Source organism: Artemia franciscana, chromosome 18 (assembly GCF_032884065.1).
Source record: "Artemia franciscana chromosome 18, ASM3288406v1, whole genome shotgun sequence".
In the NCBI taxonomy this organism is placed as follows: Eukaryota; Metazoa; Arthropoda; class Branchiopoda; order Anostraca; family Artemiidae; genus Artemia; species Artemia franciscana.
The window spans coordinates 17,049,185-17,068,869 of NC_088880.1; the positions used below are offsets into that span (position 1 = coordinate 17,049,185).

At 35.8% G+C, this 19,685-nt stretch overlaps 1 protein-coding gene across 4 annotated transcripts in view; it reads left to right on the plus strand.

Annotated features, from left to right (window-relative positions):
* Window positions 1–19,685, plus strand: part of LOC136038682 (ribosome biogenesis protein BMS1 homolog) — a 54,192-nt gene that overhangs the window by 19,490 nt on the left and 15,017 nt on the right. For all 4 annotated transcript variants that reach the window (XM_065721965.1, XM_065721963.1, XM_065721964.1 and 1 more), the window contains exons 2-4: window positions 6,397–6,827; window positions 10,020–10,185; window positions 13,449–13,688. In XM_065721965.1, the coding sequence (XP_065578037.1) occupies window positions 6,397–6,827; window positions 10,020–10,185; window positions 13,449–13,688 (837 nt within the window). The remainder of the gene's footprint in view (window positions 1–6,396; window positions 6,828–10,019; window positions 10,186–13,448; window positions 13,689–19,685) is intronic.

The following is a 19,685-nucleotide window of genomic DNA, read 5'->3' on the forward strand; positions in this document are numbered from 1 at the left end:
AGCAATGGGAAGATAATTCGTAAATTTGATGTCCCTGATATAAGTGCAAAGTTGGCCCTCATGCATGGAAGGTTGTCGGAATCAGCGTTTTATCGTTTATCGCCTCATCATCCTTTGGTCCGTCTGTTCGGTTAATCTCATTGTAGCGTAATGTTTTTTTCTATTTGAAGTGTATTTTACTTGTAGTGTATTTCATTTTTTTTGTTACTCCACAAGTGCCATAACTTGTTATGATGTGGGTTAAAAAAATTATTATTATTATTATACGTCCTCTTGACCTATGTGTGCATAGTGTGTTTCGATTTATTTCAATACACTTGCAATATTGCCCACAATTTTTGCCTTAATACCCTTTGATTTATTAGTAGTAGTAGTAGTAGTAGTAGCGCTAGTAGTTATAGTAGTAGCAGTAGAAGTAGATTTAATAGTAGTAGTCTTAGCTAGTATTATGATGCAAATATTGTCTTTTAGTTAGTTCAACACTCTCCACGACAAGCGTTGTAAGTTTTAATTTTCAGACACGAAACTGTTCCTAAGAAATTGCTGATATGCCCTTTTGACAACCTTCATACGGATGGTAGGTTGTCATCAATGCAACAAAAATTGTCAGGAATATTCTCTGAAAATTTCACCTTCGTATCCTTAAGTATAGTTGTAATAGTAGTCACAGCAGCAGTATAACTACTCAACTTAATACAATCAGTCATTGCTATGTTATTGTCGATTTGCTCTTTCGATAAACTGTATATTCATATACTTCTTGCAATTTTCATCTTGATGCTCTTAAGCTTACAAGTAGTTGCGATGGAAGTAGTAGTTGGGGCACTAGTAATAGTAGTAGTAGAATTAGTGAATGTTGCAGTAACAGAAGTATCAATTCTTAAGATACGCTATTTTGACAATCTAAATGCACATAGGTATTTTGTTAGTTTGAATTTGCCATCAATATTCTCTCAAATTTTACCTTCATAGAATTAGGCTTAATAGTACTATTGTCACAGTAGTTTCGGTGGTAGTGAAAGTAATTGATGTGTCAGTGTTGTATTAGTAGTAGTAGTAGTAGCAGTAGCAGCAGCAGTATTAATAGCGGTAGTAGCATGCGCATGTTGCCTTTTAGTCAGTTGAACATCGCTCTCATGATGCCCCAGAAGTTTCACCTTGACATGTTAAGCCGTTCCAAAAATATTGTTGATGTGTGCTTTTGACGACCTTTTCGCCTTAATACTCTAAGCCTTACAATCTGGTGCGATTGAAGCCGTAGTTCTAGTTGTTAAGTAGCAATAGTAGCATAAGGAAAAATAGCAGTGGTATTAGTGTTAGTAGTAACATGGATATATTACCTTTTTGTCAATTGATCTTCCCATTTAAGTATTCTTCGAAAGTTTCAACTTAACACCTAAATCAACTATTGAGGTGCGCCCTCTTGACAATCTGAAAGCGCATAGTTTATTTTGATTTAGTTCAAATTCCCTTCAATATTCTGTCAAATTGTCACCTTCATACATGTAGCCTTAATTGTACTAATATTATAGTACTAGTAGGAACAGTAGTAGCAGTAATCTATATATATAAAAATAAGTTGTCTGTGTGTGTGTGTCTGTCGAGTGACGTCATGTTTGTGTGTCGACTGACGTCATGTTTTCGACTGACGAAATTACAGACCGGGACATTGGGACACAAATGAGGACCGGGACATAGGGAATATAAATGACGACCGGGACACTCAAAGAGAAAGCGACCGGGACACAAGGAATGTTCGATTAGCAATCACCATCAACAAAGCACCGGGACACAGGGAATATAAATGACGACCAGGACACTCAAAGAGAAATTACAGACCGGGACAAAAATGACGACCGGGACACAGGGAATATAAATGACGACCGCGACACTCAAAGAGAAATTACAGACTGGGACACCGGGACACAAATGACGACCGGGACACAGGGAAACAACAACAACGGGGACGCCGGGGGGCACAGGGGGATATATAAATGACGAGGGGGACACAGGGAATGTTCGATTAGCAATCATCATCAACAAAGCTCAAGGGCAATCATTAGAATAATGAGGTATAGATCTGAATACAGATTGCTTTTCCCATGGACAATTATATGTTTGACGACCGGGACACTCAAAGAGAAAGCGACCGGGACACAAGGAATGTTCGATTAGCAATCACCATCAACAAAGCACCGGGACACAAATGACGACCGGGACACATGGAATATAAATGACGACCAGGACACTCAAAGAGAAATTACAGACCGGGACACCGGAACACAAATGACGACCGGGACAAAAATGACGACAGAGACACAGGGAATATAAATGACGACCGCGACACTCAAAGAGAAATTACAGACTGGGACACCGGGACACAAATGACGACCGGGACACAGGGAAACAACAACAACGGGGACGCCGGGGGGCACAGGGGGATATATAAATGACGACTGGGACACAGGGAATGTTCGATTAGCAATCACCATCAACAAAGCTCAAAGTGCAATCATTAGAATAATGAGGTATAGATCTGAATACAGATTGTTTTTCCCATGGACAATTATATGTTGCATGTTCAAGAGTCGGTAAACCTGACAATCTATCTATATGTACAGACAATGGGACAGCCAAGAATATTGTATATTCGCAAGTTTTACGTAGTTAAATATATATATATATATATATATATATATATATATATATATATATATATATATATATATATATATATATATATATATATATATATATATCACAGGTGGGACACATGGACACAACTACAATGGCGCGTAACTAATATGGCGCGTAACGACTTACTCGCGCGGGGGGGCTTGGGGGGCGCGAAGCGCCCCCACCAACTAGGTGTTGGGGTGGCGCGAAGCCCCACCCCAACATCTAGTTGTGTATAATTATTAGTAGTAACAGCAGTAGTAGCAGTATCAGTAGCAGTAGTAACAGGTACATTTTGCCTTCCGGTCAGCTGACTATCCGTTGAACATAAGCTGTTCCAAAAATATTGCTGATACGCCCGTATTAGCAATATGTATACACATGGTATGTCCATAGTTTTGATTTAGTTCAACTTTCACCTCAACGTTTCCTTAGATTTTTCTAATATCCTAAGCCCTAGTAGTACTCGCTACAGAAGTCGTAGTTTTAGTGATAGTAGTTATAGTAATAGTACTTGTGATACCAGTAGAAGCAGCAGTACTTGTCGCAGTAGTATCGTGCAAATATTGCCTTTTTGGTCAATTGATCATCTCCCTTATCATTTCCTGAAAATTCCAAATTAATATGCTCAGTCGTTTCTGAGTTACACCCTTTTGACAACCCGTATACAGATAACATGTTATGCTTTAGTTCAACACTCTCCTCAACATTCCCTGAAAGACTCATCTTAATGCCCTTTGTATTTTAGGAAAGTAGAAGTCAATCATGCATACCTTTTCTCAATAAAAAATACTATTCGTAAACAATGAACAAATTGCATAACTTGCAGGCCTTGCCCTAAGGCCTCGTGGAGAGGGTTGACATCTCCGAACGCATAATTATTGAACCTTTCAACAATGCTGAAAAAAATTGATTTCTCAAAACTTTGTTTGGATGTTTGCTATGGAAAATGATGGGCATGGGGATGGGGGATTCTCTCAAATCACTTTGACAGTTAAAAAAGGCATTATAACTTCCAATTTAAATCAAGTGATTCCCATCTGAATTTAATACGACCACCCATTCCATGAAAACCCTATATGCCCAAACAGGGTATAACTTAAGGCCCTTGCTCCTGGACTCTGGGGGGTTGTATGTTTTTTCGACTATCTCAAGCAAGATTGCCGTCGCACAATTTCAATCAGATGCGTTTGGTGAAAAGAGGGGTAGTTGGGGGTGGGGCAAGTTGACCTTCATCGCTATTAACTCTTAAAAGGGAACTAGAACTTCCAATTTCAATTCAATGAGCCGCCTCTAAAGTTTATACAATCATCCCTTCCATAAGAATCTTAAATGCCCCAGAGGCATAACTTATAACCCTCGCCCTCATGGTCTGGTGGTTTGTGTCAACCTCAAAAGCCTTGTTGTATGATATTTGGACTGTTTTGAATAAAAGGACTGTCTCAAAATATCTGTTGGATGCATCTCGGGAAAACACGACGTGTTTGTGTGAGTGTCGGTGGGGGGGGGGGGGTAGCTGCGCTCTGATCACTCTGACCCTTAAAAAGGACACTAGACTTCTGATTACCAATCCAATGAATCCCCTTCAAAGCATATACAACCACCCTTTTTATAAGAACCTTATAGGCCACCGGGGCATAACTTACAATCCTTGCCCTGAAAGCTGTAGGGGAGGGGTGTCTTCCTCACAGACATAATTTTTGGACCCTTCAACTACGACGAACGAAATCATTATCTCCAAGTTTTAATTGGAGGTATTAAGAGAAATGACGAGCGTGAAGGGGAGGTGGAAGCTGGTTGCTCTCAAGTCACTTTGACTCTTAAAAAGGGCACTATAACTTCCAATTCAAATCAAGTAAGCCCCACCTGAAGTTTATACGACTGCCCATTCCGTAAAAACCTTATATACACTCCTGGAATATCTTACAATCCTATCCCCAGGGCACTGGGGGGTTGTGTCAATCCTAGAGGCATTATTATATGTTCTTTGGACTATTTTGAACAAAATCGCTATCTCATAATTTGAATCAGATGCGTTTGGTGGAAAGAGGGGTTGTCGGGGGGGGGGGGGCTAAATGCCCTCCACACTTTTGACACTTAAAAAGGAACTAGAACTTCCAGTTTTCTACCAAATGACCCTCTTCTAAAGTTATATAACCATTTCTTCCATAAAAACCTTAAATGCCCCGCGACATAACTTAAAACGCTCGCCCCCAGGCTCTGGTGTTTGTATCAACCTCATAAATCTTGTTATATGATCTTTGGACTATTTTGAATAAAATGGCTCTCAAAATTTTTTATCCGATGTATTTCGCGAAAACACGACGTGTTGAGGGAGGGGGGGGTTAGCTTCCTTCTCATCACTTTGACTCTTATAAAGGGCACTAGAAATTCTGGTTACTAATCCAATGAGTCCTCTCCGAATTGTGTACGACCACCCATTCTATAAAACATTATATGCCCCTGGGACATAACTTACAACCCTTGCCCTGAAAACTGCTGGGGCGGGGTTGTCTTCCTCAAAGACATAATTTTCGGACCCTTCTACTACAATGAACAAAATTGTTATCTCCAAATTTTGATTGGATGTCTTTGGGGAAATGATGAGCGTGGGGGAGCTGGTTGCTGTCAAATCACTTTTGACTCTTAAAAAGGGCATTATAACTTCCAATTTCAAACCAAATGAGCCCCATCTTAAGTTTATACGATCACCCATTCCATAAAAACCTTATATGCCCCTAGGGCATGACTTACAACCCTATCCCCAGGGCACTGGGGGTCGTGTCAGCCCTTGAGGCATCGTTATATGTTCTTTGGACTATTCAGATTCGTTTGGTGAAGAGGGGTAGTTGGGAGGAGGGAGGGGAGGGGGCTAGCTGCCCTCCATCACTTTGACTCTTAAAAGGGAACTAGAACTTCCAATTTTCGTCCAAATGAGCATCCTTTAAAGTTTATATAACCATCCCTTCCAAGAAAACCTTAAATGCTCCCACAGCATAACTTGCAGCCCTTAACCCGAGGTTCCGGTGGTTTGTTTCAACCCCAAAAGCCTTGTTATATTATATTTAGACAATCTTTAATACGTTAGCTATCTCAAAATTTCTATTAGACGCATTTCGAGACAATACGATATGTGTGTGTGTGTGGGTGAGGAGGGGGGTAGTTGCCCTCCAATCACATTGACTCTTTAAAAGAGTGCTAGAGCTTCTGACACCAATCCATTGAGTCCCCTCCGAAGTTTACATGACCACGCTTACTATTAAAACATTATATGCCCCAGGGCGTAACTTATAATCCTTCGATCCTTTCCAACTATTAAAAAGGGCACTAGCCCTCTCAATTTCAATTCGTATGAGCCCTTTTTGAAGTTTCTACGACAACTCCTTCGATACGAAGTGCCCTGGCCTAAAAAATTAAAAAATACATTGTGCCAACATCGTTCTTTACTTAGGTAACGCTTGCGCTGCCTATGATATGGTAGAAGACCTGGGGGACATTGGAGTTTCTATAAAAATTTATTATATTATCGAATTTTCGCAAATCTATGGTCGATGGTTTATTATTATGATTTTGTTATTATTGTAAAGCTGGAACAGTATTTTCTATTTCGTCTTTTCTTGTTTTTTAAATGTGAGTTGTTGACATTTTAAGCCCCTAAGTGAAATTTCCTTCAAGTTTTAACACGGATACAGTGTGAAAAGTTACAGTGTTCTATTATAGGTACAGAATGAGTCACTTATTTTTGATGAAAGTGAAGAAGAAGATGAAAAAAGGTCTATAAAAAAAGCTGTCCGAAAATCTGATAAAAAGATTTCGCCAACGAAAAAGCTACGCAGCAAGCTTGCTGATGTGCTCGATGAAAATGAATCAGAAGTAGAAGAAATTTTCGACTCAGATGCAGAATATGATCTTCGAGATGTTAGCGATAGAGATGATGATGGAAGTGAAGAAGAACCAATGAGAAAAAAAGCGAAGATAGTAGCTAGAAAGACAGTTCAGACTGGAAATGACGAATTGAGAAAGAAATTAAAAGAAGTGATTGAAAGCGTGGAATCAAAACCAGGGAATCAAGTGAAAAAGAAGAACAGAAAGGTTCGCTTTCAAATCCGCCACACTCCATTCCTGCCTCCCACCAGCTTCACACTAATTACGTAAATATTTATTAGGCCAGTTAAAGCTTCACAAATTACCCGTGAATGTTCAGATAAAAGATATAGTATGCCCTCTTTAATAGAGGAAGATTTTTACAAAAAAGGAAAATTTTACCCACTTGATTCTTTCAATTTATCACAAGCTCTTAAAAGTGAACCTCTTCCCCTCCCACTTCGAAACCGACGTAGTAGTCTCTCTGTCCAGTGTGGTGAGTTTGATCCTACTTTCCAACAATTACCCCGAATGGTAATGTTTCTCTTTTAGGTGATGTTCTCCCTACACCCAGCATTAATTTAATGCTTACGTTGCCTCAAAATAAAGCTTTTTTGAAGAAATCTGCTGTTAAAGGGTTGGATAGAAAACGTTAACGTTTCCCTGTTTTCCCCCTTACGAATGCTGAAAGTTTGAAAAGTTAGTTTTTGAGTTCTGAGTTCTTTATTTAACAATAAAATTCATAAACAAAGAAATACTTCAAGACAATCTCCCCCATAAGGCTCCATGGCCGGGAAAGAACAGGGGAGAAAAAAATACCAACAAAAAAAATATAAACAAAATCCAAAAACAAAATTGAGTCGCCACCTTAATAATCCCCAAAAATGACAAGCTAGGCAGGGGGTAGTACATAATTTCACCAATTCAATTAAATATCTAACTCAATCCAGAGACATCAACTCCAAGGGAAACCGGAATATATATATATATATATATATATATATATATATATATATATATATATATATATATATATATATATATATATATATATATACATATATATATATATATATATATATATATATATATATATATATATATATATATATATATATATATATATATATATATATATATATATATACATATATATATATATATATATATATATATATATATATATTTATATATATATATATATATATATATATATAAATATATATATATATATATATATATATATATATATATATATATATATATATATTATTAGATATATATATATATTATTTATATATATTTATTTATATATATTTATTTATATATATTTATATGTATTTATTTATATATATATCTATATATATATAAATAAGTTGTCTGTCTGTGGATCAGGTGACGTCAAGTTTCTGTGTTGACTGACGTCATGAAATTAGTTGTCGTCATTTTTGCTTTGACGGTGACGTCATTAACGGTATTTGAACGCAAAACCGCGCAGTTAGATGAAAATCCACCTGGACAGCGAGAGTCAAAACATATCAAAACTGAAAATGATAGCGATGATGATTGGGTTTGCGATTTTGACTTGGATAAGGTCATCAATGCCTACCAGATTTAAGTTAAAAAAACAAAGGTTCGTCGATATGTACTTCATAGTGACGCTGAAAAATAAAGAAGAAAAAGAAAACTGAAAAAAGAAAAAAGGTAAAAAACTAAAAAAAAAACTAAAAAGAAAAAACACTCAAAGAGAAATTACAGACCGGGACACAAATGACGACCGAGACAGAGGGAATATAAGTGACGACCGGGAACCTCAAAGAGAAATTACAGACTGGGACACCCGGACACAAATCACGACCGGGACACAGGGAATATAAATGACGACCGGGACACAGGGACACAACTACAACGGGGACGCCGGGGGCACAGGCGGGATATATAAATGACGACCGGGACACAGGGATTGTTCGAATAGAAATTACAGACCGGGACACAAATGACGACCGGGACACAGGGAATATAAATGACGACCGGGACACAGGGACACATCATTAGAATAATGAGGTATAGATCTGAATACGGATTGTTTTTCCCATGGACAATTATATGTTGCATGTTCAAGAGTCAGTAAACCTGACAATCTATTTATATGCACAGACAATGGGACAGCGAAGAATGTTGTATATTCGCATGTTTTACGTAGTTAAAAACATATATTTATATCTATCTCTATTCACAGGTGGAACACAGGGACACAACTACAATGGCGCGTAACTAATATGGCGCGTAACGACTTACGCGCGCGGGGGGGCTTGGGGGGGGCGCGAAGCGCCCCACCAACTAGGTGTTGGGGTGGTGCGAAGCGCCACCCCAACAGCTAGTATATATATATATATATATATATATATATATATATATATATATATATATATATATATATATATATATATATATATATATATATATATATATATTCATATATATATATATTTTAGGATGTTTTTAGGATCCTTGGATGACTGATGATATCTTTCGATAGCTGTCCAGAAAATAACAAAATTAATGGTGAACATACAGTTTTGTGAGTGCTACGTTTAAAAGCTACGCTATAACTTTTCAACATTGCCCTCTGCGGTGGCAACTATTTTTTTCCCCTGAGTGATAAACCACTCATTAGCGCATGTCGTTACTTACACCTTGTCGTTGAAGGCATCGCAGCTGAATGATTACCGAATGGGAGAAACTTTCGACAAGGATGAACAGATTAAAATGATCCAAAAACTACCTCATCTGTTTTTACACGAACTCTAAGTGAGGGAGTCAAACTGGACCTACTCTCTTGATGAACAAGGTATCAATACACTATTAATGTCCAATAGTGGTTATTAGAGTCTTGCTTTTGATTGTAGATGACAAAATATTTTAACTATTGTACCTTTCTGCTCTTCGACTGTCTTAACTCTTATACAATTCGACTAAACTACATGCAACAATACTACGGCAGTCAGAAAACCATTTTAAAGGAAAGTTTTTTCTCTTTGGATTTTAATTGCTTTCAATATATCAGATGTTCACAAATTTGAGATTTTTTTCTGGTCAGTTTTCCTTCAAAGAAAAAAAGCTTTTAAAGCCTGAAAACTTATATTACTCAAAAAAATATAAAAAAAATATGAAGTATACTGTCAATTTGATTGTGCTCAAATATAGTATGATAAATCGAATAAAAGAAATAACTTCCAGAACAATCAAGAAATGAGACACAAGGCGAAGAAGAAGAAGAAGAAGAAATGGGTGGTCTTTTTAAAATTGCTTCTAGGGCCACCCTGAAGGCTAATTTGGTCACGATGGATGAATTTGACTGCACAAAATGGTCAAATGCTCCTATTCAAGATTTTAATGCGTATTTATAGATTTTCTCCTTAAGAAAAAAAATAGTCCTTGTATTCCATTTATTGTCATTCATTATTATACATTTTCAGTTTGGATGATGAAATACGAGTACAATACGAAGGATTCAGACCCGGAATGTATGTAAGAATAGAGATATCGCATGTACCTTGTGAGCTGGTTAGTAACTTTGACCCTACATATCCTTTGATTGTCGGTGCTCTACTACCAGGAGAAGAAAACATCGGATATGTTCAGGTAATTGTATCATATATAATGAATTGTATCAATATATAATGAAGGGGTATGATATTGGGGTATTTTTGATTGTTTCTGCTACTATGAGTAAGTGGATTAAAGAGATTGGTCCTTTACCAAGTGGAGTGTGTATAATAGCTTCTCAAAACTAAAGAGAATTTTCTGAGGCATCTATTGTTCGGCTTTCAATCAGCCAATTTCTCTTTTTTTTTTATCTTCAACTAGCATACATTTAATTAATCGTTTGGATTCATTGATAGAAGATCAATCTCTAGTAAACTCAGTACGTTCCTCTACTTGATTCAGCTAACATTATAAACTCGTAAAGTGGGAACTGGTACTGGTGTTAATTAAAAAAACAAAAATTACCAACGCCTTCTAGTATTTGACGTTTCTTGGGATTTTGCCAGCTTCTTAATTGTGTTTTTCTCAGAAACTGAGACCAGACACTTATTCCTAGAGTAATTTTGTCAATTACACCAGTTACCCTAATTGTACTTAATTATAACAATCAAAATGCCAAGAAACACCCAACGCTAGATGATGCTAATGGTTTTAGTCGACAACACCAGTTTCCGCTTTTATCAGTTAGCGATACTCTTTGGGTTGTACTATGAATTTATCTATCCCAGAAATATGCAAGTTTTTTTTTTATGCAAAAGTGCTAAAAGCATTAGGCAAAGGCTCTAAAACACTCTACTCGTAAATCAAGCAAAATTCTAAGTTGTAATTTTCAGCTAAAGTTTAACATGTTTTCAATAGTAAAATCACTCTTTATTTTGCCAGCTGATCGTTACCAACTTGCCTTTTTGGATCTTGATCACATATTTAATTGGGAAAACCAAAGCCAACCACAGAAACTATTCCTACCTGCGCTAAAAATCTGTTATTTTTTTAGCGGATTTTTCTCAAAAATTTTAACACAGAGGCAAGTTCAACGAGCTCTAACTTTATGGTAGATAAATAGATTTAGATAGATTTATTCACACGAAAACCCAATTGGGCCATGATGACATACATAAAACAAGCGAAAAAATACAGCATAATGCGTAAACTGAAAAAAACTAAAACTGATTTTTTAAGGAAATCATCACGATACCTCATACCTACGCGGATTTTTTATATTTGAGTAACACCTACTTTTCAAAATTTCAGAAATCCAACCTCTTCCCCCGACCTCCTTACCAAATATTTCCAAGCGCAACTCTCTCAGCTTCTACATTCCACTAAAAAATGATGCAAAGACTCATCAATTTCTCCATACATAGGGCAACTGTAATGGCCATCCCTCAATCTAGCCCTGTCGAAGTATTTCCTACCATACCATTGCCAGCTGATCGTTACCAATTTGCTTGTTTGGATCTTGATCACATATTTAATTGGGAATACCAAGCCTAATCTCTGAAACTCTTCCTGTCTGCGCTATAAGTCTGTAATTTTTTAGCGGATTTTTCTCAAAAATTTTGACACGGAGGCAAGTTCTACGAGTCCTACCTATATTATAGATAGATAGATTTAGATAGATTTATACACACGAAAGCCCTTGGGCCATGGTAACATACATAAAACAAGTGAAAAAATATAGCCATAATACGTACATTGAAAAAAAAAAAACTAAACCTGTTTTTTTAAGGAAATCATCACGATACCTCATACCTACGCAGACGAACTTACCAGTATTTTTTATATTTAAGAAACACCTACTTTTTAAAATTTCCAAAATCCAATTTCTCTCCCGACCTCCCTACCAAATATTTCCAAGCGTAATTCCCTCGGCCTCTACACTCCCCTAAAAAATGATGCAAAGACTCATCCATCTCTCCTCACATAGGACAACTGTAAGGACTATCCCTCAATCTAGCCCTCCCTAAATATTTCCTACGTTCTCCAAGAGATATAAAAGTCTCCCTTACATACATTAGCCTTTTTAGATCTTCTGGACTCAATCCCATATTTAGGTAAATTTCTTCCCCCTAGTTCTCCTTGACCTCCCCATATAGCCCCAGGGACAACCAGGCGGCCTTCTCAGCTTGCCAAAGCTGAACTTTCTGATACTCTAAACTAGTGGCCACTAACCTAGATACAGTCCCTACCATCCCTCCTATCCCCTTTACCTCATTCCAACAATTACCTAGCTATACACAGTCTAATATATTCTTCACCTGATTTGGCCACGAATCCTTCCTCCTATCAAGCTTAACGGAAAGCAATTACTTTACTTCTACGATCTTAAGATGCCTCTGTAAACCTGACTAGGGGATAGATACCCTCAAAACTTCTTTGACATCCGGTCTTTCGTTGGAGATAGCAAAATATTGACCTTCCTTTTAATATGCTCAACATGCCATCGTGCGCTAAGTCAAAACGTGTATTTTATGTTTTCATGATTTTCTGCAAGAGAAAAATTTGAATTTTTTTTACTTTTGTGTTCAACATTTTAAAAGGTGAAATTCTGTTCGACTTCATCGCGAAGCTTAATAATGTGTTAATTCATAATGAATTATGGTGTATGGCACATAAAGTTATGTTAGTTAATCTTTGAGCTTAGGGTACGGAAAAATTTTCTACCCACTGTATCCCTGACTTCCGAAGTTAAGATACCTCTACAACAATGACCAGTGAATAAAAAAAACGTTTTAGGAATTCTTTTCACGCTTTTTCTAAAACAGTAATGGATCTGATCTTCCATTCTGGGGTGAAGAAATGGAAAAAAAAATTGAACACGCTCATTTCAGCAAAGAAAAAAGGAAGATTAATCTTCTGATTCTGATAAACTCTTAAACCTAACCTCGATTTTCTATTGAGAGTGTTATTGTGCGTAAAAACTTTCTTTCTTGTTTGATTCGTCGTCACTATGGCTTATAATTTTTTTTTTTTTAACTATCTCCTGCCGAACTTATGTTGCTAGTGGGTTAGTTTGTTTCCCAAAGTGCTTTGACAATTTGGGGTATTCTTGAAAACGTATATTAGAAAAAAAAGTACGGAATTTTAGACTTTTTTTTTCATTTTTCTCAGCCACATTTTTTTCTGAAAATTCGAAAAAAAATTAGATGTAAAAACCTGCGTAGTGATCAGTTTGGAATGTAAGTTTTCCTGTTTAAACCACGAATGAGCTATAAATCGACAAATAATTTGTCCTTGCGTGGATATTCTATCAGTTTGGCATCCTTCTAGAGAAAATACCTATGTTTGGGCTTCTTTTCTTTTTTTTATTGTGAATTTTTTGCTCTGTTTTGTATTATATCAAGTTTGGTGTTTTGCAGGTTCGTTTGAAGAAACACAGATGGCACAAGCGCATTTTAAAAACACGTGATCCACTTACAGTCTCAATGGGATGGAGAAGATTTCAAACTCTTCCATTATACAGTATACAGGACCATAATATGCGAAATAGGTCATTAAAGTATACTCCTGAACACTTGCATTGTATGGCAACTTTTTGGGGTCCGATCACTCCCCAAGGAACTGGAATGCTTTCTATTCAGAGCATGAATAGCTCAGAGGTAATTTCCCCTATATAGGATCTAGTAGTATTATGTACTACTAAAGTATATTAGGTATTCTGAGTAGCAGTAATCTAATGGTAATAAAATCTTGTTCTTCTTAATTTAAATATGGGATAAATCATGTTTTGAGCCACAGTTTTTTGGAGGAATTAGCGAAGAAGAAATTATTTTAAAACGAAGAATAGAAACTTAATGATAATGGAATAAAAGATTTTTAATAATTGTAGGGCTGAAAGAAAGGCATACCTATCTCAATATTGATGGGATCCTAGATATTTCAGGGTCTTCTTGGGTCGTTGGATGTCCAACTAAGAAGGCTCGCTAAACAATAAACACAAATTTCACCGTTATTTTGAGCTTAAAATTTATTTTGCTGAATTTATTTAAATTAATTTGTTTGAAAGCCTGTCTACAAAACGTAAAAAGGACGGAGTATAAATTAAAAACTATGACAAAAACAAAACGAACATTTAAACTTACAAATAGGGTCGTGTCCAGGATTTTTTTTTTTTTTTTTGGGGGGGGGGAACTTCAAAAAGAAAAAAAAATCAAAACTTTGTTTATATTCATTTTTCTTCTGTTTACGGGTCAGGTAACCAGTTTTTTTTAGTGGGGAGTTCAAACCCCTGAACCCCCCCCCTGGATACGGCCTCGCTTACAAAACTACAACAACAGCATGTAAGTGTAATCTTATTCAAGACGAAAAAAACTGACTGTAAAATTATAAATCAAATAGGAACACTAAATCACGGTTGACCTGCTATTTTTTTTATGGTTGTTGAAGTTTTGAAACCGTGCATTCTGATCTGCTACCTATATTTATTAGTTAGTCTTGGTTTGCATGTCCATAGTGGTATGTGGAGCATATATTTGGCGAAACGGGAAAGGTGGAACGGATATTCGCTTTTTCAGTTTTAGTATATACCTTTCAGAAAGGTATAATATACAGGATAAGGAGTAGCAGAATACCGTACTAAAAACCAGCAAGTTGAAGAGACAATTGGCATTATGAACCCATTTCTAAATCTGGAGAAGAGGAACAGGAAGAGCGCGTGAAAGTACAGAATGGCTGGCTTATTGTACTTCCTCTATGACTCTGCTGTACTTCTCGGCCAATGGGCTGTGGAAAAAAATATCAGGCATTCAATTATCTGATTCTTTAGGGCAAATGAGGCATTTTAATTTAGGAAATACCAAGAAAAGAAAGGTAATGAAAAGTAACAGCCAAGGTACCAGGAATGCTAAAGCAGTATTAGTTCTTTGCTATCTGTAGTTTAACTGATAATGCTTATCAAACCCACCTGACTGTCAATGTTCTAACGGTGAGTTAATGCTACTCTTGTAATGATTTTATGTATATTTGCTGCTGTATTTGAAAGGCTTGAAAAAATGAACCCTTTGTAGTTTTCTGATTTCTTGTGTAACATTTACTTTAGGGTCTAAGATGGCTACTCCTTGTTCGTTTAAAAACTAAGTTTTCGTTTATTTTGATTTTAGCAGTTCCATTGAAAAAAAAAGAAAACAGAAATTCCGCTTCTCTGCACAAAATTTGATATTTTTATCTATTATAATTTTCTTATTGATAGGACACATATTTTCTTTATTTTCTGTGACCTAGCAGCCCTGCATAAAATTAAATTTAAACTTGTAATAAAAACGGAACTGACCCCTAGAGCACCTAGAACTAGAGGTCTTACTAAGAGCTCATGTCAAGTGGAGTCAGAAGTGTTATGAAAGGACTCAAAAAAGTCAAATTTTTGGTTGATTTGACTTGGGTTCCGTAAAAATTAGGCAACCCTTGGCTCAACACCTCCACAGCATGTTTATCCCATCTCTCCTTACACTCTTATATCACTAATATAGTGCATTATAATCTTAAATATTGTGATCAATGTAATATCCATTTTTTTTTTTTTTGGGGGGGGGATTCAAAAAATATTTACCAATGCACGAACAAATTGTTTATATTGATTTTTATTCTTTTTTTTTACAAATTGGAAAACAATTTTTAGTTGCTGGGGGGAGCTACAGCCAGCACCCATTCCGGGATGCAGTCAAGATTGCGATATATCGTTGGTGTACATTCCTTTCTTTAATTGAAACTAGTCTAAACTCTCTATTTTGTATCTACTTAATTCGTTTGCTCCTAAAAAGCCATATAAGATATTGTCAGAACCTCAGGAAAATTTTGTACCTTATTTGCATAATTTACGTCACATTCCACCCTTGCAAATAGCTCACGCATCCAAATCGTGAAATCAGCTGCATTTCAAAGGTTCACCTGAGAATTGTTTGTGCCTTTGAGCGATTAAACAAAAAAGTTGGTATTTTCAACTGAAAGTAAGTATCAACATTTAAACTTAAACGAACAGAAATTGTTACGATACGGGAAGGATACCCCACCTCCAAAATACCTTGTTATTCATGCTTGCGTTATTTAGAATTTTCAAAAAGTTGTAAAATTCTAACTTAATGAACCTTGTGTTTCACTTTTTGTTCGTAAAAGATTGTATACAAAATCATACTTTAGCAAAAAGAGCGAAGTATTTAAGAGGGGGGCATCAACAATATCCCCTCACTGAAAGCTTCCCCAGAGAAAATTCGCCTCCCAAAAAATGTATTTACTTCCCAATAAGAAATACTATATATAAGCAATAGACAATACGCTTTTTTTTAATTAAATGAAAAAAAACAGGTTTTTTAAGTGAAAGTAAAGAACGACGCTAAAACTTAAAACGAAAAGAAATTATTCCGTATATGCAAGGTGCTGTTCCCTCCTCAACGCTTCGCTCTTTGCACCAAAGTTTGATTCTTTGTCACAACTCTGGTAAAAAAAAATTAGTGTAAAGAGTGAGGCGCTGAGGAGGGGGTAACCACTTTTCATTTACGGAAATATTTCAGTTCGTTTTAAGTTTTTATGTTGCTCCTTACTTTTAGTTGAAAAAACTTGTTTCTAAAATTTGAATATTAATTTTTTGAGGTTTATTCCGTATATGAAGGGCTGCCCCCTCCTCATTACCTTGTTCTTTGCGTTAAAGCTGTTATCACTTTAAAAAAAGTTTCCTGTTCTAATGAAATGGCCCCCGTATTTTGGTAAACGCTCTTAAAAATTATTCTATCCATCATCCACCTTGTCAAATTTTAAACTCTCCAGTTTAGTATTCAACTGTTCCTGAAAACCCTCTCCTGGTCATCCAGGACTATTATTTCAATACGATCCCCCTGGGAAAAATACAATAAAAACAACAACAAATAAACACGCATCTCTGATTTGTCTTCTACAGTAGGGTTCTCTGGTACGCTGAAACTTATAGTGGGTAAAACTAAACTTTATGAATCTTATATATCTTAAATCAGCATAATAATTTGATTTTTAATGTATCTATTGATATTAAAAATTCCTCTTTTAGAGTTTTGGCTACTATTGAGCTGAGTCGCTCCTTATTTACAATTCGTTGCCAAGAACTGTTTGACTGTTGTCGTTACTATATTTTTTTTTATCAATTTACATTACATTTTACAATTTATATTACGATTTACAGTTGAAAGAGCAAGGTATTTAGAAGGGTGTAGCCCCACTCAAATGTTGACGAATTTTTTGTGCTTTTCAGTGTTTTTCTGTACTGAATTGGGACAAAAAGTCAAAACTTACAAATAGTTAAAAGTGTGCGTATACTAAAGTATACGGATACTATATACTAAACTATACCAAAGTATACGTAATAATTTCTATCCATTTTAAGTTTTGATGCTACTCCTTACTTTCAGTTAAAAAAAAACACTTAAAAAAAAAAATTACTTTCTAATCGTTCTCAAATAATTCCTAGAAATCTGGCTCACCTCCATGTAAACTTCCTTCCCCCACAGAAAAATTCCAGGAAAATTCATCCTAACAACTCCATTTTAGCTGAAAATGCCAACCAAAAACTTTCTTGCGGACGATCTCAGGTGAAAAATGTTTCTTGCGCACTTTCATTTGAAAAAGACTAATTTCTAATGGTTTTTAAAATTATGCCGGTAATCCCCTCCATGAAAAGTTGCCCAACAAAAAGCCAGGAAAAGGGTATTTTCCAGCATTTTGTTGGTGGGGGGGGGAGGGAGAGGAGGTACAAAAGAAACTTTTAAAATCGCATCGGAAATGTGAAATTGACATTTACTCCCTTATGATTTCTGGGTATATTTCAGGTCTACGCTGTTATTCTGAAAGTTAAGAAAAAACCCCAAATGATCAGAATTTATTCCGTACAAGAGGGGTATTGCCCCTTCCTTGTCCACACCTCTCTTTAAGTTTAAAAAAAACTTCGGAGTGTGCTCATTAGATCAAAAATTGAGAATTCTAGTCCTTTTTATGAAGTCAAAAGGGATTAGAGACCAACCAGCTACAGGGGGGGGGGGTATTTTCTGCGTATTTTTTTTTTTATGAGAAGAAGACATTTCTGTGGAGTGTATTTTCCGGCGTGTGTGGGTGTGTGTGTGTGGGGGGGGGGGGGTAAACGCTGGCTGCCAAAAAAGGACAAGGAAAGATAGATAAAGACCGCCAATATCTTTAGATGGGTCAATTAAGCATGCTTAATGCCGATTAAAGCCAGAAAAGAACAAAAACGTCTAACAATAAGAAAAAAGGAATTGCAACTCATTAAGTGGAGAAGAGAAGGGGAAAATCAGAATTGCTCGTCAGTAAAACTTAAATTCATTAAAATCTAACCTGCAATAGGCTGGACTCTTATTACCTGGATGGGTTTGGAGTAGCTTAAAAACATTTGGTTTGTTTTTTTTTGTGCGGAAGGGGGGGGGGGGTCAATTGCTTTTAGGTTTTCCTTAAAAAAAATATTGTTTCTTGTTTTCTTATCTCTTCTTGGACTGTTCTTCCTGTTCTATTCTTCCGGTTTCGTACTGCTTTCGTTTTTATTCTTTTGTTGTACCAATATAAATGAATGGATAAATCTTAAAACAAGCGCAGCTAAAATTGAATTCGCAAATCAAGCTTAAAACGAACAGAAATATTTTACTGTTGTTATGCTATTGTGTAATTTAGTTTGTGGTGCCGCATGTGTTGTATATATTTAGTTAATGTGGATTTATTGGTTTATGTTTTTAGAATAATTTGGATTTACTGTTTTTTCTTGCTTCCTTGTTCGTTTTTTTTCCTTTTCATATTATTTTATACTCCATTAAAGACAATTTTTTTTTGTCCTACAAATGGGAAATAAATTTATCATCATCATCATCATAACGGGTATATCTTTAAATAAAAAAGAAGAACAATAAAAAGCTTTAAAGGTCTGTAAAACCTCACGAATTTTAACTAAGCAATGGTTGTAGCATAAATGAATCCCAAAACGGGCAGAAGCTAAATAAACAATCACTGTAAACAAACATACAACATGCACTAACATAAGTGAATAAATCAGCCTTAAAACGAATAAGCCCTTAATTAAATATGCGAATCAAGATTGAAGTGAACTATAATCATTATAGAAATTTGCCAGCCCCATCTATATTTTTCTTTTTTTCGAAGTTTTCATGTAATTTATGCCAAAGTGTACGAGTAAACTGGGGCTACCTTCAGGAAAAATCAGCAACACCATCTAATATTTAGTGTTTCTTGACGTCTTTTTCATACTTGTATATTGTTTTTTTTTTCTTTTTTTTGCAAACTGAGATTTGCAACTTTCTAGTTCACTAATTTTCGTTACTGCAACTAAAAAAATTAAAATAAATGCTGAACGTGGCTATGTTTTTTTTAACACTGACGTCAATTTTCAATCTTAAAAGCTACCATTTTCCTTAGAAGTAACTTGACGTACCCAGCTGACACGATGTGACAAAGGACATAGGTGAAGAATTTTTTTTTTCCAATGTAGCAAAAAACCTAGCTCATTGGTAATCTTATTGGTAAGCTAAACTCATTAAGATTTAATTATTAGTTTTTCGTCAGTCATACTTAAATTGTCAAAAATCATAGCACATAACTAGAAAATGGCGATAAATTTG